At 50.9% G+C, this 25718-nt stretch overlaps 1 protein-coding gene across 1 annotated transcript in view; it reads left to right on the top strand.

Moving 5' to 3' along the window:
* Positions 1-25718, top strand: part of TSPOAP1 (TSPO associated protein 1) — a 70772-nt gene that overhangs the window by 6000 nt on the left and 39054 nt on the right. The window contains exons 2-11 of the mRNA XM_059829472.1: positions 6568-6675; positions 8298-8426; positions 10519-10695; positions 13997-14266; positions 19780-19887; positions 20760-20843; positions 22271-22360; positions 23679-23801; positions 24207-24311; positions 24671-24721. Of these exons, the coding sequence (XP_059685455.1) occupies positions 6568-6675; positions 8298-8426; positions 10519-10695; positions 13997-14266; positions 19780-19887; positions 20760-20843; positions 22271-22360; positions 23679-23801; positions 24207-24311; positions 24671-24721 (1245 nt within the window). The remainder of the gene's footprint in view (positions 1-6567; positions 6676-8297; positions 8427-10518; positions 10696-13996; positions 14267-19779; positions 19888-20759; positions 20844-22270; positions 22361-23678; positions 23802-24206; positions 24312-24670; positions 24722-25718) is intronic.

Below are 25718 nucleotides of genomic sequence, written 5' to 3'. Positions count from 1 at the left end.
ATACTGTTGCTCGAGCCTACTTCTCTGCAGGTTTAATGACTTGCTCAGCAGCTCCCAGAAAAATCTGCAACGGGGGAAAAAGCTGTCCTGGCTCCTGATCAGGCACCTGAATTTTATGACCAAACTAGGTTTTATGGCGCATAGCCCGGCTTTCACACATTTCCAAGCTGTGCAATGAAACAGAGATGCCGTTAGTGTCCCCTGATTGTGGTGGGGATGGAGCACATTCCTGCTTTACCAGAGTGGGGCAAGGCCAAATCTTTCTGAAAGCTGATAAGGGACAAGGGAGAAGCTTGTACATCAGTGTTAAAATGGTAGTTGGTAGAACAGGCTTTGTACGTGTTTCTCGTCCTATGAAAAGCAGACATCTTTTTCACAAGGTGTGTAGGTGGGAAAAGACCCTACAAGGGACACAGGGGGGCCCAGGGGTCACAGAGTGACCCAAGGGCAGGAAGGTGATGATGTTGTCTTACTTGAGGAGCTTGCTTTGCACAACCCTGTGCTGCAGGTTATCTGGTAACCAAGATGGATCATATCCCAGCAATCATCAGCTGCAGTTTCTGGCTGCATACACCCTGGGTTTGCAAAATGATTTGTGGTTAACATGGGGAGAGGTTGGGTCACAGCTGGGGAAAGCCCGTCCGGGGTCACACACGCCTTGTCATGCTTCTGCTTTAGGCAGGTAACGGCCAGCTGGAAGGAGTATGGGTTACAGGCCTCCGTACCACGCTGGAGAGCAGGGCGAGGAGCAAATTGAGGACTGGTGATTCTGGCAGTTGTTCGGCCAGATGAGCACCTGTACCCTGAGCAGGACCTTTTCCCTGTGAGAGTCCCCACTGGGTCCATCCCTGGAAGGACTGCTTGCTGTGGGTGTCTGTGCTGGGCTCCGTGGCGTGGGGACAGGCTGGCCTTTGGGGAAAGGAAAGGGTTTCTCCCAATCCTTTGTCCCTCTCAACTGACTGCCCTGTTTTATGTCTGATTGTGAAAGTTTTATGTCTGATTGTGAAAGATGAAGAAATGCATGCGCAGTACGTCAGGAGCGGTTCAGAGCTGCCTTTCCAGCAGCTGTGCGGTATTTTGGTGTCATTTTCTCTCGTCTGCTTGCAAAACCTCTTGTGTTTTGGATTTGCTGTTAAAGGTGAGAAATCGTGCCACATTGCACGCTGGACCCGCCTGCAGCCTTGGATTTTGGAGCGCTGACGCTCTGCCTCTGCCCTGAGAGTTTATTTTCCACTTGCATTCCTCCTTGTCTCAGTTTTGCAGGAACATTAATTTCTTCCTGGTTGGGGAGACTGGAGAAGCTGAGCTCATCAAAGGACAGTGAGCCAGGGCGGTCAGGGCTATTGAGCTGATTTTTCTCCTCCTGGAATAGCTGGGTTTCTTTTCCTGGGACCGATGATGGTGCTTTCATAAGAGGCTTTAAAGACAGAGAGGACCAGAATTTGTAAGACTCCAATTTTAGCTGCATATCTCATTTTAAACACACTGCGAGGAGTATATGAAGAGCTGGCTGTGGTCAGAGGGTGTGCAGGAGACGATGCCTGGGGAAGCGTAAGAAAGCACAAATATATAGTGAATGTTCCCTTGAATATTCTCTTAATATCTTGCAATTTGCGGCTCCAGCGCTTCCCATGCTGGAGGCAGTATCTTTGAAGTTAATAGCCTCGGATGGATTTTTTCTTCCGTGAATTTGTTACATGGGGTGATAACAATCAGATAAATGAGGAAATCACATAAATAAGGGCAAGTAGAAGGCTGGAAGAGGGATGGGCGGTGGGAGAAAATGCTGACTCATGGAAACAGGAGTTGGCAATGTGCAGGGCGAGGAGCTGGTGGGGAAGTGCCATGAAGTCAAAGGAAGAAGAGAGATGTTTGTGTCTGAAACCAGGAACCCGGCGCAAAATGAAGGAAGCAGAACAAGTGCTGTGGGACACAGACTGCCTATCAAAGGAGTGGCAGAATAACCACGACTGCATCCCAGGCATGTCTCTTACTTCTCTCATACCTTTAACAAAAATATCCCTTTTACCCCCGCTGGGATGATGCTCGCCGCGGTGCGAGGCGTGCTCGCTGTGCCGCCAGCAGCAGCGGATGGGTTTTGCTCTCGCTCACTGACCGAACAGGAGGTGATGCTATTTTTGTCTTGCTTTTGACATGCAGCGAGTGCACTGCAGAAGAGCAGCCTATGGAAAATAACTTTGTTCTGCGAGGGAGCTGATTCCCTGGAAACTGGATGGAAGAGGAGAAAATGGATTGGCAATGACAGGTTTCATTTCCAAGTGGCGAGGAGGGAGAAGTTAAGCAAACTAATTACCAAAGTCAGCTGGAACGAACAGCTAAAGGGCTTTGACATGGTGGAGGCTTGGTGACAATGATTTCAAATGAAGGAGAAGTGAGGGGTTTAATACATCCAAGATAGCAGGAGAGCTGGTGGCATTTCACCTAGGAAATAGGTCTGCAACGTGTCTGCAACAGCGGGGTTGGCTTTCGGAGACGGCTTTTGTGAAGCAAACCCGCAACCGGACCCATATCTGCTGGAGATGGGGAAGTCGCTGCAGGGACATCTTGAAATTGTGTATGTTTTATATATCTTGAAATTATATATGTTTTAAAATCAGTCATGAGGCCTCCTGCATGTGGGGCCACCTGGGAAATTCCTCCGCCCCGTCTGGCTCTCGGCAGGGATTTTAAAACAAGGCTGGGCTTAGTCTTTGGCAGGTTCCCCGGGGCTGGCGCGGGGGAAGCCCTCCTGGCCCGTCCGTGCCAGGCCGTGCTGCGAGACACCGGCAGCCCGAGCCGCATTGCAGAGCAGCCGCTGCAGGCAGCGTCTGTCGTCCTCGCTGTGGTTTGATTTACTGTCCCCCAAATGGCTTCCTGCAAGTTTTCCGCAGGACTTTAAAGACTGTGCTGGATGCTGGGTGCTCCAGGGGGATTTTGACTGCGTGACCCATTTAGCAGCTCCGCTGGGCACCTCTTCCTGCAAAAGCTGCTGCATCTCTCTGTTGTGTTTTGAAGTTTTCAGGTGAAACAGCAGCAGCTTTCTTGCAGCTGCCCTGCTGAGGCTTTTCTTTGCTCGTTCTCAATGCATCCTGAAGAAGCTGTATTTTGGGTTCTACCTGCCAAAAGAGGCGACAGATGATGATGATTTCCCTGTAACAGGAGGCTTCAAAGCTCAAATGCTCTCCTCCCCCAGCATCCCTGCTGCTCTTCTCCTGCCTTGCTCTGGTTTTAGAAAATTTCCCCCATGGCTGAAGAACATGTCACTTGGGTTAATTTTTTAGTGGCCAAGGATGCTGTTGATCTGGGGAACGTGACTTCTCGGAGACCCTCCCCACCGCCCCGCGGTGTCAGCTCTGCCCCAGTTCCTGACGACTCCAGCTCACTGAAAACCTCCCTGACTGCGGGATGCTTTTGGATTTCGGCTCCTGCCGGCACTTCTGCTTGTCTTTATCAAGAAGAGTCACTTTTGGGGGCAGCCTCTGTGCCTCTTCTCCCTAACGAGTTCCTCAGCTCCCTTTGAAAAGCACCGTCCATGGGGCCACGAGTGTGGCCTGCAGCAAGGCTGCACCGTGCAGCGCAGGAACCTTGAGGAACAGCGGAGCGGTTAATAAATTAAAAGCTATTTCATTATAGGAAATGAATGTTTAATGAGCATGGGATGACGTCTAGACAGTCCTTCAGTTCCAGGCTCTACGCGGTCTTGGAGGAGGGTTCAGCCGATGCAGCCGGCGCCGGCTCAGCGCCGGGGGAAGGTCTGGCAAAGCTTTCCTGGGCAGTGAGGTCCCTGCATGGGACAGACGTCCTGGCATGGCAAGGATCTCCTGCCTCCACGTCTCCTCACTGCAGATGCCCCTTGTGCCTCTCTGGGCAAAGCCCCAAGGAGCTGCGGCCGCAGTGGGACGTGCTGGAAGAGGGGAGGCTTGGCTGTGTGCCTGGCCCCAGCCTGGAGCACACAGCCACGCTCTCCTGCTCCATGGCACCTCGCCCAGTGGTCCTGCAACACCCAGGGAACTGGAAAGGTCTCTACGTGGCCTAGGACATCCCAGCCTTTGCCATGTCATGGGCTCTGGAGTTGTGGCAAGAACGATGGGCTGAACTGGGGACAGCCTGGTAGGGTAAGGGTGAGTGGGTGTGAGTCTTTGCATCCTGCCCCAATGAAGATGTTGTTTTGTAACTACAGAAAAGGTGTTTCAAATACAGAAATTTGGATGTAAGTCCCCAAAAGATCCCCCTGCCATGCTGGAAGTGCTAATTGTCCCCTGCAGAAACCCGGTGCTGATGATGTCGAAAGTCCTGGCTGCCTGACGGGGAGAGGCAGGAGCACATCAGCTCCTCTGCAAAAGCTCTCCGGCTCCTATCCCAAGCGCAGAGGTTGCTGGCTGAGTTCGCTTGGCCTATCCCAGTGCAAGCAAGCACAGACAAGAAGCTTGAGGCCTCTTGGCAGCAGCAAGAAGATGGAAATAATGCATTTTGACTTCATCCCAGGGGCTGTCTGCTTGGCTCTGGGGATGGCGGCAGTGAACCAGCCCAAGGCGCTGCCGTGCACGGCATGGGAGATGTTGGTAGGACCCCCCCACCCGAGCACCCACCCTGCTCTTTTTCCCCATCAGTACCCGCAGTATCCCCTGCATGGGTGCCCAGCCCAAGGAAGTGCTTTGGTGTTCCTGGAGCCAGCGATAGGGAAATATTCTCGGGGACACCTCGCTGTCCCTGTAAAGCAGCAGGGATAAGACCGATGCCACAGGATCTGGTACTGGGTCTCGGCCCAGAGCACTGCACCGGGCAGGGTGCTTGGCTCTCAGGGGAGCTGCTTGGCTCCCCCAGGCCGCTGAGTTTGGGGAGTTCCTTGGTTCCTGGGCCTGCTTTGACCACCCTTGGGAGCAGCCCCGAGTCATTGGAGAGCGGGAGAGGGCACCCAGGTGCCTGGGGGCTGCTGTGGTGCGATGTCCTCGGGGACTGCGGTAGTAACTGCGCCTTCGTTTCCCAGGGGAGGAAAAATAAAAGAATCGAGGAAAATAAATACATTTTTGCTTTTCCACAAGTGGAAAGCGGTACAATCCCTTCCCATGTGGCATTTCACTCTGGCTTTCTCAAACCCTGGGATTTCTGCAGGGTGGACACCTGCAAACCGCTCTGCCCAAGGCCTGTCAACTCGTGGCACCTACCATCCCCTTCTGGTGGCTCAGAGGGCTGGTGGGACCTGGGGACACTGCGTGAGGCCAGTAGGGAGGGCTGGGTGTTATCTTTTGAGGGTGGTTTTATTTTGTTGTCAATCTCTTTCATTTGTGTTTTCCCTCCCCACTCTGCCAAGGCATTTCCATACAGGCACGAGAGGTTGGGAGAGCCACGGCATGGGCACAGCAGCCACGCCAGGGCGCTCGATGGGGTGGACTTTGTGGCACTGGTCTCCTGCCCTTTTTCTCCAATGGCTGTGATTGAAAAGCCAAAATATAGTATCTGTCAAAAGTGTAGTGAGTTTTAGCCAGTCTCAGACTTCCTAGAGCTTACCAGCACCGGAGTGCTGTGAGCTGCTTGTCTGACTTGCTACCAAAAAAACTTGGGCAGCATTTCTTTGGTAGCCGAGGGATGTTTCACTCAGCCTTGGCTTGCAAACTGCAGAAGCAGAGCTGTGCACTGGGAAGGTCGCAGCCGTTCAGCAGCACCAGCAAAGACTTGCCAGGCACCGGAGCGGGTCCTGCAAGACCTGCCTGGCTGCTGGAAAAACATCTGGCCAGGCCTTCCCGAGGTGAGCGGCTTGCTGCTGCCATATGGCAGCTGTGAAGCAATAGCTTGGCTACGAGTTTTGCTAACACACAAAAATACTTTCTGGGAGCCTGCTTCGGCAGCGAGCCTGCGGCGAGCTGCTCTGAGCAGGAAGCAGTAACCACAAAGCTATATATACAGCTCCCGGCAGAGCTGCTGCTGCTTTTGATGTGACAAAATTAAGGTAGTGTTTTGCAAAGAAATCCGGTATGTCCCCTTCTTCCGGAGCTGAGGCTGACACAGAGAGGGCAGAGCCCGGGGCCTGGCCCCGGGGCAGGCTCCTGGGCCAAACCGGGAGAGCTGGCACAGGGAGATGGGCGAGGAGCTCTCGCTGTTTCCAAAAGCCGTGCGGTGCTGGAGGCCACCGGGTCCCTGAGCCGTGGGGAGCAGCGCACGTGTCCAGGGTGTTATGGCTTGTGCTCTGCCCGGCTGGCTCTGGCTGGCTCTTGAGCTGGTTCAGATGGTACCATGGCAAAATGCAAGTGGCTGAGGACGACACGAGGGTCTGGGCAAGTTGAAAGCATCCTTAAAGCTATGGAGACAGTAGCTGTCACCCACCGGTGATGTAGCCTGGCCCTGAAGGCCACTCATCTCCCAAAGGACGTGCAGCACCTCGCCTCCTCCTAAAATGAGCCTCTGCATTCCACCCTGCCCCTTCGTGGCCCGCACCCTGATCCTGCCAGCCTCCCTGCACAGCCAGGCTGGGCACGCTGCGGGGCCAGGGTGGGCATGCGTCTGCGGTCCCCCTGCCCCTCGGCCCGCGCAGGTGAAGCCCTGCCTTGCCTCTCTCGCACTGTTTTGCAGTGCGGGGCTGACTACGGCTTCCTCGTGAGCCAGAACACGAAGCTCCTGAGCGCGCTGGAGGACCTGCGGCACCGCTGCTCCAGCCTGGCCGAGGAGAACAGCTTGCTGGTGAGCAGAGGATGCAGCCCCGTCCCACGCCCTGGCCGGGTGCTGGGCTGGCTGCTGGCATGGGATGCTTTGTGGGGAGGGAGTCCCGGCCGGGGCGAGCTGCCGTCTGCTGCCAACTCCAAGAGATGCCGGCACACGGGATCGGCTGGGCAGGGCCAGCGGGGAAAGGGGTCTGGGTGCTTTGGGTCCCCTGGGTGCCTTCGCAATGCAGCCATCGTTGACTCGAGCAGGACCCCTTCCTCGCCACGCAGAGCGGATCCGGGACCCCCTGCTGCCCTCTCTGCCATCTTTGTCTGGTGCTACTTGACTGCTGGAAACCACAAGAGGCTTTAACGCAGCTGCCCGCGAGAGCAGGCAGCGAGCAAGGCAGCAGCGAGCTGACGGCAGGGGAGGGGGAACTCGCCCTTGTTTCCTCTTTAATTGGAAAAGCAGAAACACTGATTCACTAGGCCTCGGCTTTGGGTGACAGTGCAGCACTGCCCCCTGCTCCCACGGGAGCTCGGCACCCGGTTCCTCCCCAGCTGCACCCCCAGCACCCAAAGCCAAGCCAGGCTGCCCCAGGCTGCCCCGCGGCGTGGGGACGTGGCCACCCCGGGCTCCTGAAAGTTTGATTGCTCAGCATTTCAGATTTATATCACCAAATTCAAAACACATATTTTAGATAATTTTCTTACACTAAAAGCATAAATCCAGTATGACCTGCATGCTGGGGGGTTAACCCTTATCAGTCATCTGGATTTTAGCAAAGCACTATCGTGTAAGCTCTCATCAAATCTTGCTCTCAAAAATCAGCCTCGATCTTCCAGCTGAAGAAAAGCAGTGAAAGCAGCAAGCACCCATGGTGGCATCTCACAGGGGCAGGGAGGAAAATAATGGAAAGGATCAGCTGACCTGACATTTTTGCTGATGGGAAAAGACAGCACAACACATCTGGGTACGACCTTGAGAGAATGAGCCATCGGCAAGGGGCAGCTTATGGAAACAGGCAGATAACAAATAAAAGGGGATTAAGAGCGGACAGAATCAATAGGCAGAAAAAGGAAATTTGCTTTGCAAACATCAGAAGGTCCTTTGCTGCATTCTCCCTGTTCCCCCAACTCATGCTTCGGTGTCGTGAGAAAAAGGACAACCGCGAAGCTTGCAGTGGCAGTGCAGCACAAATCCGCAGCAATGTGTTGAGTCCTGTAACCCCAGGGAAATAAACTGGGAAGACTTTGGAAGAGAAAGCCCAAAGGGTGGGTGGCCAGGCCAGACTGATGCTGGAGACTTGCCGAGTCCCAGCCGGCAAAGGCAGAGCCTGCAACGAGCGCGTTGCGGATGGAGAGGGACCTTGCAGGATGGCCTGGAGTGGGGTGAGGGGCATCTCATGGGGGCCAAGTGGTCACTAACAAAAAACTGGGAAAAACACAGGTTTCAGTGGCTGGAGAGGCGACAAGAGCAGAGGTCGGTGTTTAACGGTTGGGACAGCCATAGGAGAACAGGCCAAGCCCTGGCTGGGAAAAGCCCTGTGGGCACAGAGTGGGTCAGGCAGGGATGGGGACCTTGCGTCCCCTAACCCCCTCGGTGCGCAGCTTCCCTCTGAGCGGGGGGCTTCACCTCGAACCTCTCCTTCTGTTACCTAGCGCAGGAGCTGCTTCCCCCAAACGGAGGAGAAGGTGAAGCACCTGAAGAGGAAGAATGCGGAGCTGGCGGTGATCGCCAAGCGCCTGGAGGAGAGAGCCCGGAAACTCCAGGAGGCAAACCTCAAAGTCGTGAGTGCGGGGGCTTGCCGCTGCTGGGCACGGCTGGGACGGGAAGCTGAGCTAGGAGAGCACCCCATCGCTGGGACTTCTCCTTTGCTACTTCTATTGAGCTAGAAAGGCCTTTTCTTTCCCTTTTCTTAAACCTACAGCAAACGTGCTTTGCACATCAGCAGCACGGCAAGAATCACGAAACCCAGCCATCGCCAGCTGCTTCTCCTGGTGTGTGGGGAGCTGGCGTTGAGCAATTTCCTCCTGTTTGGTGTCTTGCTGTAAATGTGCTGACCTACCTCAAGGTGTTAATTTAAGGTAACTAGCTCAGCTTTCCCTGGGCAAGTCGTGAAAATAATTCATCTGACTTCACCGAAAAGAAACAGGAAGTATTTGAATAAGAGAAGGAGTGTGGTAAAGCAAAACAGGAAGGGGTGAGAGACTCCGCTCTGCCCCATCCACACCTCGCTTGCGTTGCTGTGCAAGCCGCATCGGTTTTGCTTTCTCCAACCCAACAGCAGCTTGCTGCAAACCCTGTAGTATCTGGCACGGTGCAGGAGTGGTGGGAGATGGCCGTAGGATGTGGGATCTTGGGGACAAGCACTTGCATGAGCTTCCTGATTGCAGTGGAGTAAGGGAAAACTTTTCTTCCATTGGAAGGAAACCAGGGATTGTGATGGGGAATTCAAGGCCTTTAGGATAGAAAGGAGGAAGTGAAAGATTTGCTGAAGAGAAGGTAGGGGGTTTTCCTGGCACTGCCTGTCCTCTCTGTCCCCAGGCACTGTGCCGCCCATCTGTCACGGGGTTTTGGTACTTGCAGGGTGACAGTTGCTGCCAAATGGACTTATAAGATATTATGTTAAGAGAAATCATTTGACATACATCCAACAGCTATACAGACCCTCCAGCAACTATACAAATACTGGGCTTTTTTCCCAAGTGAAACTTTGGGGTGGTGACAGTTTAAGACCTGCGCGAGCCCTGGGAGAACCAAGCTGCTGGGCTCCTGGGCTGGCCCAGGTCTCCCAAGAGCAGAAAGTGCTTGGACAGCGGAGGCTTGTGGAGGGTGGGCTGGAGGCACGACCAGGCAGCTGCATGCCCAGAGCAGGGACCCTGAGGAGCTGGGGTTAAGCTGGCAGCGGTTGCCTTCAGTGCCTGGTACGCAGGTCCTGTGGAGCCAGGGCCCATCATGCAGCTTCTGCACATGGGCGAGAAGCTCGGGAAGACCCAGGGAGGAAAAGTTTGCACAGAGGATGCCATGTTCCCGGTCAGGCAGGGGAGACAGTCCCCCCTCGCCAAATTATCAGGCTTTGTGCAGACAAAAACCGCTGGACAGGGAGAGGCAGGGTTTGATAAACCCAGGGACTGGATGTGGCCTCACTGCCCAGAGGGTTGGGATGAGCAGGGGGGTGTGAGCCGCCCCTTCGTCCAGCTCCACAGTGCTGGTAGCCAGTGGGATAGCCGGCCCCAGGGATGGGGGTGCATGTTGAGCACAGGAATCGCAGGGAGACTGCAGCCAGGAAGCCTCAGCTCCTGCCCGATGCCTCTGCCCAGAGCCTGTGCCCAGCCGGCTGCCTCTCCCTGTCTGCCCTGCTTCCCCTGTAGCACACTGCCATCCCCACCCTCGCTCTTCCCTCCCAGTCCTCCCCTGGCCACGCTGGCCCTTGCTGGGCTCTCTCTTGCCTCCCCCTTTCCCTGTATCTTCCACCCATCCGTGCTCAAGCCCTCTTTCCCGCTGCCTAGAAACCCACAGAAGCTCCATTTCTCTTCCTGGTTTGGCCACCTCCATTCTTGCTCCCGTGCTCATCTTTCCTGCCATCCTCCCCTCCTCTTCTCTGCTGCCTTCTCCTGCCCTTGTTATGTTTTTCTCTCCTCTCCCCACCCACTGTTCCCCTGCCTGCATCCCCTCTTCTCTGATCCACTTCTCCATCCAGGCCTTCATCTTTCCTCCCACTTTTTCGTACATCATCTCTCATGCTCCTCTGTCCGCTTGTCTGTCCTTTGGGGCTAGGCTGCATCTCTGGACAGCGTTCCCTATCTGATGGCTGTTGGGGTGATGGTTAACAAACACCAACGCATGTGGCTTTCTCACTTACTGCTCTCTCCGGTGTAGGTAACTGCTCCGGTGCCTCTGAAGGGCTCCAGCCTGGAGCTGTGTAAAAAAGCATTTGCCCGCCAGCGTGCCAAGGACCTGTCGGAGCAAGCCAGTGCTCTCCTGGCGAAAGACAAGCAGATCGAAGCTCTGCAGCAGGAGTGCCGGGAGCTGCAGGCTAAACTCATTGCAGGGAAGGTGAGACACTTTCTGGGACATCACTCAGTGGCTGGGGACGAGCAGTGCACCAACAGTGATGGGAACCAGGCTCCAGGAAGGGGTGTGAGGGCAATTAGTCCCAAGTGCAGACCGAAAACAGAGGGCATTTGATGTGTGATTTGAATGGGGGACATTGGGTGAGTGTGTGGCAGAGATGGTGTCCAGACTCCTCCAGAATAGTGTGTAGGGGGACACCCCGCTTGTCCCTCTGTGAATTCATGGGTCTGAGCTGCCATTTTCAGCAGTGACTAAAACTCTCCCCCTGGAAAACCCCAAGAAGCCACAAATACAGGATGACTTTTCACAGTGCTGAGCTTCAAGCAAGATGTAGAAGCAGTACCTCCTTTTAAAGCGTTTCTTTAAAAAGTAAACAAGCTAAGCATGTTCCTAAGAACCAGTCTAAATCCCATGTCTTGAGCTGCAGCTTTCTGAGCGCTCACAGCCACCACGAGACTGGTGATAACTAGGTGCATCCTTGTACGACTGTGACTAAGGGTACAAATCATTAGACAGGGGTGGGTGTTCATGAAACCATCTACAATGCTGATGCCTGCACCTGGGCTGGTGACCTGCATTCCCCTCAGCACCAGCACAGAACTTGCTGATATAAATGATGGGATAAAAGGGATAATTCAGCTTATCCCAAGACAGATGTCTAAAACTGGTTGGATATGTCGCTCCCTCAAAGCACTGCTTCTCTGCGGTGACTCTGAAAGGAGCCTCTGCCGACATCTGAAGCTAGGTGACATGATTCCCACTCAAGGTGACTAAAGCAACCTGTTCTGGGCATATCAGATACATCTTTTGTTCACAAGCTGGACGTTTTCAGTTTCGGTCAGTTAAAGTCTCATGAGAAGCTCAGCAATGCTAGGGCTCGCACTGGATTCCCCCCGTTTTGCTAATGCAGATGTGGTCAAGTGCAACCCTACGTTCCTGCACCCAGCTGAGCTGAGTGAATACTTACATTTCTACCTACCCTACTTACATGATATTTAGGTGACAAATACTTCCTCGCTGAAAGCACCTTTATTTCTGTCCCTGACCTCCCCATATGTTCATTTTAACTATGGGTTTGAGGGTAGATTCTCAGTCTCTCCCTGATGTAGATCTCATCAGGACAAGAATGATCGGGGGTTTGCTGTTTGTACAGGTTGCCTCACTGATCCCTTCTGGCATTAAACCACACGAGAAAGTTATCCAGGTCTGACTGTGCTCTACGGTGTCACCAAGAAGAAATTCCCTTCCTGTCCCCTTGATTTCTCACCGCAGCCCCCCCCAGAAGTGGGAACAGACCCTTTCCAGAGCAGGCTGATTTTCCTAGCAGAGCATGCTGGGCAACCTGAATCTGCCAGGGACAGGAGAGTGACAAATTGTAGAGAAATGTGACAAAGGCGGGTGAGCAAGATTCATTACTGGCCAAGGAAATACACACGGGTGCAATCCTCAGGGCTGATGAATTCAGCCGCTGCCTTGCTAGGGCGTGGGTGACCACGCTGGCTCAGGCGGTGAGGCCGTCTGTTTGTGTAACTGCCGAGGAACCAGTAACGGGGGGTATCGATACACGAACAGGGAATCCACAGAGAAGAGAGCAAGAGAGGAGATCATTCTGTCTGATCTTGGTTTTCCCATTTCTTTTCCAAGCAAGCCGCTCATTAAATTTTAATTTTCAGCTAGTTAAAATTCAAAATTCACGTAATCTGTCTGCAGCATGCAAAACGCATTATGCCAATGAAGGGGTTTATATGCAGAGAGATATTATGTGCACGCTCAGAGTTTGTAACCAAATCAATTTTAATCTAGGGTATTTAAATCAGCACAAATTTTTCGGTAGCTATGAAATGGATCTACTCAGTACCTTTCCAGTGGCAGGACAGACACCCTGCATGCCGGGCTGCAAAAGCATTGGCCTTGTTTTGCAAAGTCAGGGCTCTTAGGGTAGGATAAAATGATTTCCTGAGATCATGCTCCAGTGACGGGCTTCCAACCAAACCCCAGCTCCAGCTAAAACCAGGCTGCAATTTCTTGCAGCATGGATTCTTGGAAGCTGGGGATTGCGGGGAACAGCAAGGCAGCTGCAGGGGATGTGTATAATAGAAACTGTGAGTGGAGGACTGAGCTTTTTTTCTACTCCCTTGTTCCCCCAGGCTTCGAAGGCTGTCTGTTGGGAATAGCTGCCTTTTTTTGGTGGGGGAAGGGAGATTTTATACAGAGCCACAGCCAATTTTGTTTAAAGAACTACTACCCTGATAGCCTGAACGTGGGTCTGGCACAGAGGAGGCCCAGCTGCTCAATTCTTGAATCTGTAATCAGTTCCCATTAATGCTGCCTCAGTTTCCCCCTTGTAGTGTGAGAGTAACCATGGTTTTCTACACAAATTGTATTTAAAAAGCACACGCTATTTTTAGGGTGAATAAGAAGTGAAGGGGGAAACAGATTAAATTTGTCCTGGATACCAATTACGTGTTGAATTCACTGGCTTAGGAGCTTTCCAGGGGAATGAGCAACGTCTCCTCCAGCAGCATATTTGTAAAGACAGGTTTTCATAACCAGCTTTTGTACGTATGTACAGACATGCAGGTACGTGTTTCTTCAGCTTCCTGAAATCTGAAAACCTTTGAAGAATTAAACAAGCTGGTGACATATTCTCACCGTGTTTCTGAGAGTAAGATTGCACTGGTTTCCTTCAAAAGCTGCTGGTTTTGGGTCCGGAGCGGATGGGAGTGACCCCTTGTGCTAATGATAGGGGCCCATCCACACGTACTGTCTCTGAAAAGGTTAGAAATCAAGAATGTTTGAAAACCAAACATTATCCTGAGCGAGAACTGAACAGATCCCAGACGTTCTTCATTCTTTCCAGCATTTAAAGCCCTAACCACTGCTAGGGCTGCAGAGAATGCCAGCGCCCACATCAAGGAAGTAAACCAGCTCAGGCTCTCACTTGGCTGGGAAATAAATTATCCTGACACGCTCTCTGCTGGCAAGCACTGAGAAAGCACACACTTAGAAAAGCCCTTTTGCTTTGCGCTGGGAGAGCGGCAGAAGCATTACAGGCTAGTTTTTCTCTGTGGGAGGAATAACGTAATTGCGTAAGAGATGCAAAGTGACTGCTTTTGAGGCTTTGGAGACCCAGGAAACAGAAATCTTTGTATGGCACATTGCCTGGTTTTTGCCAGTGTCTCCTCAGTAAGGCTTTTGGAGTTTGCATGTTAAATCACCATCCTGACCTGTTCCACCTTTTTAGAGCTTGTCAGCGACACGATGCCGTTTGCGTTTCCCGCAGGATGACCCTCGCTGCTTGAACGTCATTGAGTTTGATCGCCTGTTGCGGGAATCCCAGAGAGAGGTGTTACGGCTGCAGCGACAGATCGCGCTGAAGAATTTCAAGGAGTGTCTACGTTCCTCTAAAATCAGTTCAGGCGGCGCTTTGCCAAGTGCTGCCGCACGCTTGGGACCACCCGTACCAACGCTAAATACCTGCATCAAAGGTTCACCTCTACCAAAGGAGGCCTGCTTGGGAGACCCGGCGCTTGGAGGGGAAGCACACAGGGAGGTGAGACAAGTGGGTCAGCGATCTAGAAGTTTTGCTGTTTAATTACTCAATTAATTACTGTTCTTAGGAAAGTTCTTAAGAGTACATGAGCGCTGTGGTTCGCATCCGCTGCGAACAGGTGCTGTGCTGGTTTCGAAAACGAGTGATTTAAGCGCCAGGTCTCACCGGGTGAGGGGACGCTGAGCCACGCCGGGGGCTCGGTCCCGCTCATCCTCCCCGGCACGGGTCTCCCGCACTGCGTTTTCCAGCCCAGGATACCAGGCGACCCCTCTTTTTAGCCTCGTTTGCTGAAAACACACTTTTTTGGTGTTTGCAGAGGTTCAGACGTTGGCTCCCAGTGGGTGAGCGATGGGCACCCACGGCCATGGAGGCGGTGGCGGGGAGGCCTCTGCTCCGTGAGGGCCTTCCCCATCCCCTGCCAGGGGCTGGCTCGTCCCCCGCAGCGCCCCGTCCCCCGCACGGCCCCTGCGCCGTCCCCCACCTCCGCCGGCGCAGTGGCTCCAGCCGGGGCGAGCCCCCGAGGCGGGCCGGGCCTCACGCCCAGCCCGCGCTGAGGAGCAGGGCCGCGGCCTGGCCGCCGTCCGGGCCCGGGTCTCGGCCCAGCCCGGCCCCGGCCGCCCCTCCGCGGCCGCAGTGGTACAGCCCGGCAAATCCGGGCCGCCTCAGGGCGCCGCCTCCCCGCTGGCGGGCCGCGCAGCCGGCAGGTAAGGCCGTGCCCTCCCGCGGCGCCCCTCGCCGGGCCGGGCCGGGCCGGGGGCGGCTGCGGCGCCGCCTCCGCCGGGGGCCGGGCCCGAGGCACCGCCGGGGAGCGCCTTTCCCGCTGGAGGGGCCGAGCCGCTCCCGGGCCGCCGGGACAGGCCCGCTGGGGCCTCCGCTGGCAGCGGGTTGGGGCAGCGGGGCTTTTCCTCAGCGCTCGGGGCTGAAATCCTCCGCAAAGGAGGTCCAAGCCGCGGTAAGAGGGCCGGGGCCGGCCGAGGGGCTCAGCCCGCCGTGGGGGCCGAGCTCTGGGTCAGTCCTGGTGGGTGCCTGCGGCGAGGGCCGCCGGGCCGGGGGCGAGGGGCCGGGAGGGGCCTGCAGGGCTGCCCGCAGGCCGGGCTGGCCGGCGGGTGGGTGCGTGAGGCCGGGCCTCGGGTGCCAGATGCGCCCCGGTGCCCCCCAGCTCCGGCGGTTTGTGGGTGTCCGGAGCCCGGGGCGGCACCGCGGGGCCCGCTGGCTCCTGGGGGGGTTTGTCTTGTGTGGGTTCACCCGGTTTCTTTCCGAAGTCTCCAGTTCCCACAGTGTCCCCTGGCAGAATTTCACGGCTGTAGGCTGTGCAAGGACGGGCTACCCACCTTCCCTCCAAACTCCCACCAGCTGCTCCCATTTATTGCTCCCCAGCTGTTACAGAAGATGTATTGAATATTCATTCCTTGTTCGTCTTTTCCAAGTCACTTGTGAGTTTATAGGCCTCTCTCCTTCAGCCATTTTTTTTGTTTCTAGCCTCTTCCATTATTCAGTGTTAATCATCTTTGTATCCTTCCTTTGTACATTTTGTCTCGCATTTTTGTGTTGGGGGAAGCAGTGCTGCACGCAGTATTCCAGACGCTGTGTCATTGATTTATGTGGTGGCATAATGAAGTTTTCTCTCCCTTTCCCAATAGATCTCTTTGCCTTTTTGTCTAAGCATTGGGTTCTATTAAAACATCATTTGTCTGACGGCCCTCTGTAATCTCTCAGTGTCACGAGGCCCTCTTCACCATTTGTCTTTTTGCTGCATCAGTACTTGGAGACCACGGTTCCTGCTGCCTCTCTTTTAGTCCTCTCATTTTTACCAGATATTTACCCAGAGAAAGCCTTTACCCTCATCCCGTGGTGGCTCTGTGTCTGCGGAAGCCTTTCAATGCACCGTAGCTGAATGTGTTTGGACTACCCACGCAGATTGTACCTACTGGATCTCACCCACCCGTTTGCTTGCTAACACCTTAGAAAAACTCTTTATAGATTTGTGAATGTGGGGTTTTTTTTCCCAATATACGTTTGTTTGGGGTTTTTTTTAAGTATCTGCCTAATCTTTGCTGCAATTTCTATCAGTTTGCCCAGAACAGGTGTCAAATGTACTGGTCTTTGTTTCCCCAGATCTCCACTGGAATACTCTTAAAACAAGACATTTGCCACCTTCCAGTTATTTCATATTAAGCCGCTGTCGGAGAAGTGACACACTGCACATCTTGATGCAGTTACTGCTGAAGTGAGAGATTCAGTTCATGCCAAAGGGGGTTTTTGAACTCTTGGGTGAATATTGTCTAATCTTGGTGATTTGTTACTGTTTATTTTGTTGACTTCCACAGTTGTTCTTATAGACAGTTCAGTTTGAGAGAGATCCTCAGCTCTCTTCTTCATAGTTTGAGATTTCTGCCCTGGTGACCCTTCACCCCCCCAAATTCCTCCATGATGACAAAGGGATGCACAGACTTCTTTTTTTTTCCCCTCTGCTCTGCTTTTGTCTTCCTTGAATGGCTCTTCCATACCTTGATTTTCAACTGACCCTGCAGATTCTGTCAGACAAGAACATGTATTATGGTCTTTCTCATGGACGCTCTTTAGTTCTCTGATTCAGGAGAGTCTGTCCTCATTTTCTGGCTGATAAATAGCAATAAGACTAAGCCCAGCAGCAGTAGTGAAGGGGGAGCAAGGAGGCTGTTGCCAGTCTCAGCTGAAACCTGTAGCGCAGACTACCCCGGGCTCACCGGGCTGTATTCATGCGGGCGCAGTGGTGCCATGCTGAGGATGAAGTCAGCTCTCAGGGCAGCAACCGCAGTTATCGCAATTAAAGGAAATTACTTTGCTCTTCTATCCTGCTCCCCAGCACAGTGCGTCAGTGCAGTATTCCCCAGCTTTCAAAGAACTTCCTCAGAGTATAAAGAGCAAGCTTCTCCTCTAAGTGTCCTTGGAAAACCCCATTTCTCTGTTCTTCTTTTGATTTCTCTACTTCTTTATTTAGGGTTTTGGGGTGATGCTTATCTCTGTAATGACGAATCACCGTTTAGCAGGGATTTCTTTCAGTGGTGGTGCTGGCTTAAACAGCCTCCTGTTCCCCACTGCTTGTTCCTGCTGCCCCTTCAGTTGTGTCGGTGCAACTCATATTGAGCAGCAGGATGTGACAGATCTGAGTGAAAGACAACCTAGCAAACCCAGCCTGCCTCCCCCCTTGTCCTGAAACCGGCATCAGTTTTCTGGTCCAGCTCTGCCTGACCCTGCACAGAGCTGCCCTGGCACAGCTGAGAGAGTGGGTCATGGTTAGGCGGAAAATGCTGTAGCGATTCTTTTGGGGCAGGATTGCAATGACGCTTTCTGGGTGCCAAGGGCAGAGCTTTCTAGAAAGTCTACAACATTTTTAATTTACTCTGCTGCGTGCTTTAAACTTGCTGGTCATTTGCCAAAACGCAGGTACTTCTGTGCTTGCTGTCTCTTCGCCTTTAGCTGATGCAGCCTGGGCGTGCTGATCAGTCGTACAGCCCCATCCTGCTCTCTCGGCAGGGTCCCTGCCAACGTCGGTGCACACTGCGGATAGCGCTGGGGCTGGAAAGCAGCTGGTTTACAGTGATTTTTAACTGTATGGTTGAACAGATTCCTTGCATCTGGCTCATTCATTGAGCCATCTTCCAGGCCCTGCTGTGAATGAGGTGGCACAGCTCCAGGTCACAGCTGTCCTCGTGATGTGTGCCAGTCTCATCTATCAGTTGTTTAATACGTGATGAGTCTGGGTTCTGTAGAAAAATAACAGTATATGAGCATGTGGCTGCAGGCATGTCTTTGTTCTTGGGGGGAAATTAGGCCCATGTGGGCAAATTTGTAATTTTTGTAAGTTGTCTGTAATTAGAAATGTCATCATTTTGTTTAGCTTTTTGCTGGGAAATGATCACAAACAAGCAAATTTTTCTTGCATATCTATTTGCAAGAGAGCATGACTTGTGAAGCATAGTGCATGGTACTGTGCAGTGACTAACCTTAGCTGGCATCCACCAGCATTGCTTGGGACCTGATTTCATTAAAGTTGATTAAAATGCAACATTTTCAGCTTGTGAGGAAGCATAATCTTGGAGGGGAGGTGTGAAATACAGATTTGAAACTTAGTATGTGCCGGGTGGATTAAAAAAAAAAAAAGTCTCAGAAACATATATGCATGGATATTCCAGAGTTAATTACTGCTTTCGCAGCATGTCTAAAAGCTCCCAAGGGATGGGGCTTGTAAGGTACTGTGGCTTGGGTGGAGGATCTCAAGATTTTCAGCTGCTGGTTGATGCTCAGACTGCCAGACTCCCAAGTGAACCTTATTCCGTGGGTGGTAGGGCATAAGGTTCACGTGGGAGGTGGTTTCAGAATTTTCCTTGTAGCAGAAAATGTGAAAACCTTGCTAGCCTGGGCTTGAGTGTAGCCTCTTAGAGTTTTCTGGCTTTCAGCAGTGGAGCCACGAATATAGACATAGTTAAAACCGGTGGCTTTCAAGCCTAAAATAGGTAAAAGAAATCACATTTTAGGTATAGTGCTTAGACACTGTCCTAATGACTCACTGTAAAGGGAGCTCAGACTTAGTAACGTCAGTCCCTCAGCACTGTAGGTGTTCAAAGTGAAATAAGAAATTCCACTTCTGACGAGAGGTCAGCCGAAGGTTAAAGGCTGAAATGGAGTCACAAAATCCTGCTGTTTGTTCACTGTGCAAGTTGGCTTTGGGGATCTTAAAGATTTCCCAGCCCTAAAATCTATTTATCAAAAATAACTTTAAATTCAATGTTTAAAACGTTATCAAAGCCCTCTTCTGTTTATCTCAGGACTTGCCCTGCTGTCAGGGATTACTCTAGGTAGACATTGTCAAGTCATGTATCAGTTGAGAGTGAAAATTCAGAGGATTAAAGATGTGTTTGTCTGTAGCCCAAATTAAAAGGCATTTTGTTACAAACTTGTGTACAAACCTGTCCTGAAAAGTGTCTCCTTTCATCTGGTTTGGTGGTGGCACATAAGCCATAGCACGTCTGCTGCCATTTCGGTCCTTCTCAGCTACCAGCTGAGGTGGGATGCTCCAGTTCTTGGTTTTTTTTGTCTGCTCTTCCCTGTCTTTAGATTCTGACATCGTCACTGATTTCTACTTTCTGCTGTTTATGAGGGTTGTGTTCTCCCTTCTGACCATCTTCCATGAAAGGTGTTGCTGATGCCTCTCATGGAAACCTTAGATGAGGCACAAATGGGAACTTGGATCTCAGCTTTCTGGAGCCCGTTGTTGCATGTGGGTGGTTTAGTCAAGCTGGATTGATGGGCGCTGGGCTCCAGAAGGCTCCTGGCACAGGTCTCTGGTGGCTGAGAGGTCCCTGACATGGTGTTCGCCTTTCTCCACGTCCAGTGGTGCAGTTCAGGGATCAGGGTTTTTCATGTGGAGCGTTGCTTTCCCAGGCGGTGCTGCCAGGAGAGCCTCTTGTCCCTCGGTGTGCTCTGTGGTCCTGGCTGTTCCTGAGCTCCCTGGCATCTCGCTTGCTTTCCAGGTGGAACCAGGTGTGCAGCCGCTGGGACCTGCTTCTGAAGGACATGAAAATTTCCCTCCCAAAAATGCAATAACAGACCAAGAGAGCAGCCAACAGATACAGCAGCTGGTGAGTTGTGAACCTGGTTTTGAGTGAAGGTGTGCTATGCTTTTTCTTGGGGTTTTCACCCGTGCAATCCAGGCAGAGATTTTGGGGACTGCAGTCTTTTTAGGTGCAGCTGCTCTGCAAAAGTGGGAAGCTTGTGGAATCAGTGGGAAAACACAGGCCGTCTGCATGGAGAGTGTTGCTGGGTGGCAGCTGTAGGTATTGGGCTGGTGGGGGAATATGTCACACTAAAATGAGAGGGAAGCATGCCACAGGATTCTGTGCTGTGTTTGGTTTAGTCTTATTTGAACTGGGAAGAGATATGACTGACCTGGGACAGATGTGCATGAGGAATATGTCCCTTGTGAATTATTCCAGCGAACTAGGACAGTTCACAGTGAGGTTTAGCAGTTCTTACCTCTCTGAGGAAGCAAAAGCGGTAGCAAATAACTGCAGATAAAGGTACATAACTACAGGATGTCTGCTCTCTGTTAGATGTCATTTGGATTAGAATAGGAGCTAAAATAGCACAGCTAGTGTTTCAAGCTGAATATTTTGCACAGCTCTGTCTTTTTGTCCCCCGCATCCTGTCCTCCTTAGTATTCTATACAAATAGGAACAATCTGTGCAAATGGGAAACAAGAGAACTGTTTCCAGAAGATGAAAGTCTTGGGGAAGAGAGGAATAGCTGTTTTGCTTGAAAAGTTTTTTGGTTTTACTACCTTTTAAAAAAACAATCTTCCTTGGTTTCTATATCGTTTATGTTCGTCACACAAAGATTTTCTTAAGAAAATAAAAATAGCTAATACAGCATTGGGTCTGAGAAGCTGGGCTTGAATTTCTTATGCATTGTAAGAATGTGGACTTGCTGATCTACTTATGCTTGTTTCATGCAGGAATTTGAACTCAAGAAAAAGCGCAAAAAATGTGAAAACCTTGAGCATGAAGTGAGGAAAAAGCATAAAAGATGCAAAGAACTGGTGAGTGTTCTTGTTGCCTACTGTTGTGAGCATAATGGTAGAAGAGGAGCTAGGTTGTTGCGTGCCTCTCCTGCATTCTCTTCAGTTTATCTTAATAAGGAATCACCAGTCTTTCTCTTAATTTGAACAGTGTCACAAATTTTGGGCTCCAGCCCTTGAGGCTGGAATTATTTATTTAGTCTTTCAGCTAGCTATGGGTTGAATATAGCTACATAAATCACTGGATGAAACTCCATGACCTTTGCTTGTTTGAGGAGATACCATTTTCACATGCACTCCAGACAAGTATCAAAGGATTTCTGCATCTTGAGATGATAATTACACAAACCCATGGTCATTTTCTTGTGTTTCTTATTCGTTGGATGGAATCTCGCCTCTGTTTAATTTCATAGAGGTTTTGCTGGTCATATCACAGCGTCTGGATTTCTCCCTTCTGTTTCTACTTTGCTGAGCAGCACTGGTGGCATTAGTGACTATGACAATGTATAGTTTCACCCAAGAGTCCTTACCTTCTGCATAGATGTTTTATGTCTTGCATAAATCTCAGTTCAGGTCAGTTTTAATGCATAGCTCAGACTCGTTGTCTGGGTTAGAATGGGACTTTTAAGGAGTAAGTTGGTCATTGTATGTTGTTAGACAGTAGCTTTTCAAGGTCTAGGAGGGACCAACTCACCTTGAAGTACTGGGACTTAGACTGCGTGCACAGGGAATTAGCTCTTGGGATAGCCGGAAAATATTTGATGATCTGTAAAACGTTGGGGTGGGGAAATGTTTGTGTGTCTATGTGGAATCATGTGATTATGCAACTATTAAATTCCTCTAATGCTGTACAGAGTTGCTGCAGGTGGACTGGACCTGACAAATTCGGTCAGTGTCTCTCCATATGTCAGTGGTCTCCTGTCTGCTCAGAGACAGTGTTCTCTAAGGCAGAGTGATAGCTGGCTCATGTTGCTTTCTTAACTCTGGACTGAATCCTGGTTTCAGAGTCAGCTGTTTAAAACTCTTGAGTTTGCAGTCTAGAACTCTTTAGTATCATTCTTCCAAATAATTTTTCTTCCTTAACTGAAATTTGTCAAGAAGACACTGATCTTGAACCAGCAGTGAAACTTGAAGGTAGGTGGAGATGGAGTTCTAGACAGGAGCATGTAAATAATGTGACACTGGAGCTGTGAAGTAGACAAGGAAATGTCTTTCTCATTCTGGGCTTTGAGGCTACGTAAATGGGAAAAGAAACTTAAGAGATCGTCTGGCACAGGCCTGGTATCTGCTTGAGCAGTGCTGCGTGCTGTTGCCTTTCACCTCGCGAGCAGCATCCCGTCAGCATCCTGCACCATCAGTCAACAGGAGCAGTGGAGCTGCTCTGCAGAATAATTTGGGGGAGTTAGACTGAGTGCCTTGGTGTAGTAATGCCTGCTCTTTCTGGACAGGAGATCCAGCTGCAGGAGGTACAAAGTGAAAATGCACGACTGGCCGAAGAGAACTTGCAGCTGAACGAGAAGGCTGGATGGGCAGGACAGGTAAAAAGCAGTATCTTTGTTTGTCAGGTGGAGCATTAGCTTCTGGAAAATGTTGCTGAGAAGAACTTGCTAGCATGCTAGGTTTTCAAGTTGCCAGCTGAGTAATGGTCGCGTGCCCATCTGTGTACCTCTCTGTCCTGCGTATCCCATGGTAACTGCAAGCGGAGCAGTTAACTGCCCTATTTTTATTACAGAGTTTCCCAAGACTTGAGTGAGATGCTTTGTCCTTACTTAAGTTCATACTTGGTTTACCTGTGGTAACTAGTTAATGAGTTCATAACGAAAGATGGACAGTGTTTGGTGGGGAGCAGTGTGCACCGGTTAGAGTGGTAGTAGGGCAGAACACGTTGCTGCAAGTGGTGCAAGCATATGGTGTGTTTGAAAGTCCTCAGTCACCTCTGGCATTTTTTTGTTATCCTTGAAGAGGGGTTTTGGTGGCTGATGATGGGGCGGGGGAGAAAGCCACCCCTGCGATTCAGAGCTGCCCTTGACAGATGGAAAACCCAAAAGCTTCAGGTCTTGGGACAAAGGCAGGATACTTGCATTGTTCAGTTTGCAGAGCGGATTTTGGGGGAGGGTGGCTGCACTGCGGAGGGTTGTATTCTAGGAACATGTTGTTGCGTGTGAGAATGGTGGAAGAGTTGGTACTGCAGTGAAGATCCTCTATGGGTTTCTGTTCTGTTCCAAGCTGCTCCTCTGGACAACTGTAATGCACAAGAGTTAGAAAGTCACTTGTCTGTCCCATACATCAATGTTGCCACCATGCATAAGGCTTCCCACATATTTAATAACTCTGTTCTAAGTGGAAATGTTCATCTTTGCTTGATAATCTGCATTGCTGATAGTCATCAAGCCATAGTGCATTAAAATATGTTGCTGGAACTTTCTGTAGTAAGTGGAGGAGGTAAACACGATTTCAGCAGGCTACTGAACTTTCTGTACCATTCTCTGTGTTTAATCCTACCATCTAGGATTAAAAAAGCTTGTAGACCTTTGTGCTTTTTTCGTATCTCTTCAGCATGTAGCCTGTTCATACCCCAGTCCCTTCCTCCTTGCAAATGGGGAGGGAAGATGAGTCTAGTGGGAGAAGCAGTACGTGCAAATAAAGTGTTCATCACATTGAGGATGGATACAAATGCTTGTGTATTTGTTTTGCGTGAAAGCCAGGGGGAGAGGAGGTTCATGATTTTGGTTTCATTACAAGTAGAAAGCAGGTCTGCAAAACAACGTATTGAGATACATAAACAAATTGTCCTCCCTTATTTATACAAGGTATACCTAGGGCTACTTGTGCTAATTGAAAATACTTTCTCTTCAGGTTGAATCTGAGAATGCTGACCTGAAATTGCAGGTTGTTTTGGTTACTAAGGAACGGGATTCAGTAATTCAAACGAATCAAGGACTCCAAACCAAGCTGGAGAATCTAGAGCAGGTGCTGAAGGTCAGTAGAATCCACATGGCTGGAAGGGCTGCCCAGACACCTAGTGCTGCTTTTGGATGGCACATGTTGTTTCTTTGCTTTTTTTTGTCCATTCTTTTTTCTCTGTGCTTCCATTGGGAATTCTTCTTCTGCGGGATCCAGGAACATGGCCTTCCAGAGTGGGCAGAGGTGCTTTAGAAAGGCTGCTTCAGGGATTTGGGTGGGAAGGGAAATAAGGTGGCCATCACTGATTTAAGGATTTTCTTTGACTGTGTTGCTCTGGCTTGTGGTGAGAGTTTCTTACTTTCTCTTGTGTTTAATGATGACATGAAATACAGGCCATGTTTTGACTTCATGGCCCATGGTAGGACACAGGACAGTATTTCAGTAATGTCGCCCTTCAGCTGTCTGTGAATTGTTCTGCAGCACATGAGAAATGTGGCTGAGCGAAGGCAGCAGCTGGAAGTTGAGCACAAGGAAGCGCTGCTAGTCCTGCAGGAGAAGCAAGAGGAAGTCAGACGGTTGCAGCAGGTATGCAGTGTGTGAGAGGATGGATATTTTACTCTCTGAATCCCTGGAAAGTGATAGGACTCCTGCACCTTGTTTCCTTGGAAGTGCGGTGTATGGAGGAGGTATATGCGAGTTTACAGGGTGAAGTAAACCAGGGAAGAGTGGCTGTGTCTAGGCGAACTCTGGTACCTGAGCAAAGTGAAGGGCTTTTCTCATGAATGGCAGTTCTGATCTCTCACTGCTGTTTGTCCAAAGACCAAAGATGCTTTGAGTCTGTAGAGTGTTTTAAATCTGTAATGGTCGGTCAAGGTGGTGATGATAGCAGAAGTTAACTTAGGTGGGCTGCTTTCTTATTTACTCCATTTCTTATTTCTTTTTAGGCACAGGCAGAGGCAAAAAGAGAACATGAAGGAGCAGTACAGCTTCTAGAGGTAAGACAAAAGAAATCAAGATGGATTAGTGGCTGCAGATGTGGTATCTTTTGCTCTTAATGTCAGCTTTCTTGATGCCCTGGGTTTTGTTGGTTCTTGAGCAAACCGCTTTAACGTCTTGATCGGACACAGCATGTTGCTGCCGTGAACAGGTATCGGTTGCGCTGGCAGAGTACTCTCTGGGGTCAAAGTTTTCGGGGATTAAATCCTGGCCTGCTCAGTCCTCAGTAGGTTACTTCATCAGATTGTGCCCAACAACTCTTTCAGGGATGCATTAAGTAACCAACCTCAGATCTGCCTGCTCCATTTTCCAGGATTATCTGCAGGGAGGAAGAATACTTGTGTCCACGTGATTTGCAGTTTCTTTTGTGTATGTGTGCTCTATGCTTTTTATTAGGGGGAAAAAAGGAGAAATGTGACCTTTGCCTGAGCATAATGAGTGAGGAAGTCTGAGGCAGCTCCCTTGTCCCATTTGCTAGGCTGGGACCAACTGTGTGAGCGCTCTGACATCCACACAGAACACGCTTTGCTGTGGTGGCAGTCAGCTTAACGGTGCAGCCTCGCAGATGTGATGAGCACTGTTTTGGTTTTGATTTGCATTGTCTCAGTGTTTATCAGGATGACTTTGGAGAAAACCTTGGCTGTGGATTCCTGGAGCTGCAAAGGCAAAGCACCAAACCCTGGAACTTGGTGTGGTGGTGTAGTAGCTGCCAGAGAGTTGGGTTAGCTGTGGTGGCAAATGGGGCAGCTTCTGCTCTCTCAGTCCACTGAGGTTTTCTGAGTACTAAAACATCTGAGACCAAGAAGAATGCCTCACTGTACAACACCTGGACAGTGAAATCTCATGCTAATTAATGAGGCCATAGCCTTGTCTTCAGTGGTGACATACAGTCAGAGATGGCAGGCTGAATTGCCTGTGTCCACTGTTGTGCTGCAGCTCGGTGACTGTTAGGAGCCCAGGAGAGCTGAATGAGATGGTAGGTGTCCTTGATGTAGG

This window comes from Gavia stellata, chromosome 25 (genome assembly GCF_030936135.1).
Source record: "Gavia stellata isolate bGavSte3 chromosome 25, bGavSte3.hap2, whole genome shotgun sequence".
Taxonomy (NCBI): Eukaryota; Metazoa; Chordata; class Aves; order Gaviiformes; family Gaviidae; genus Gavia; species Gavia stellata.
The sequence above is the reverse complement of the archived record's forward strand: the minus strand, read 5'-3'. Positions and strand labels throughout refer to the sequence as shown.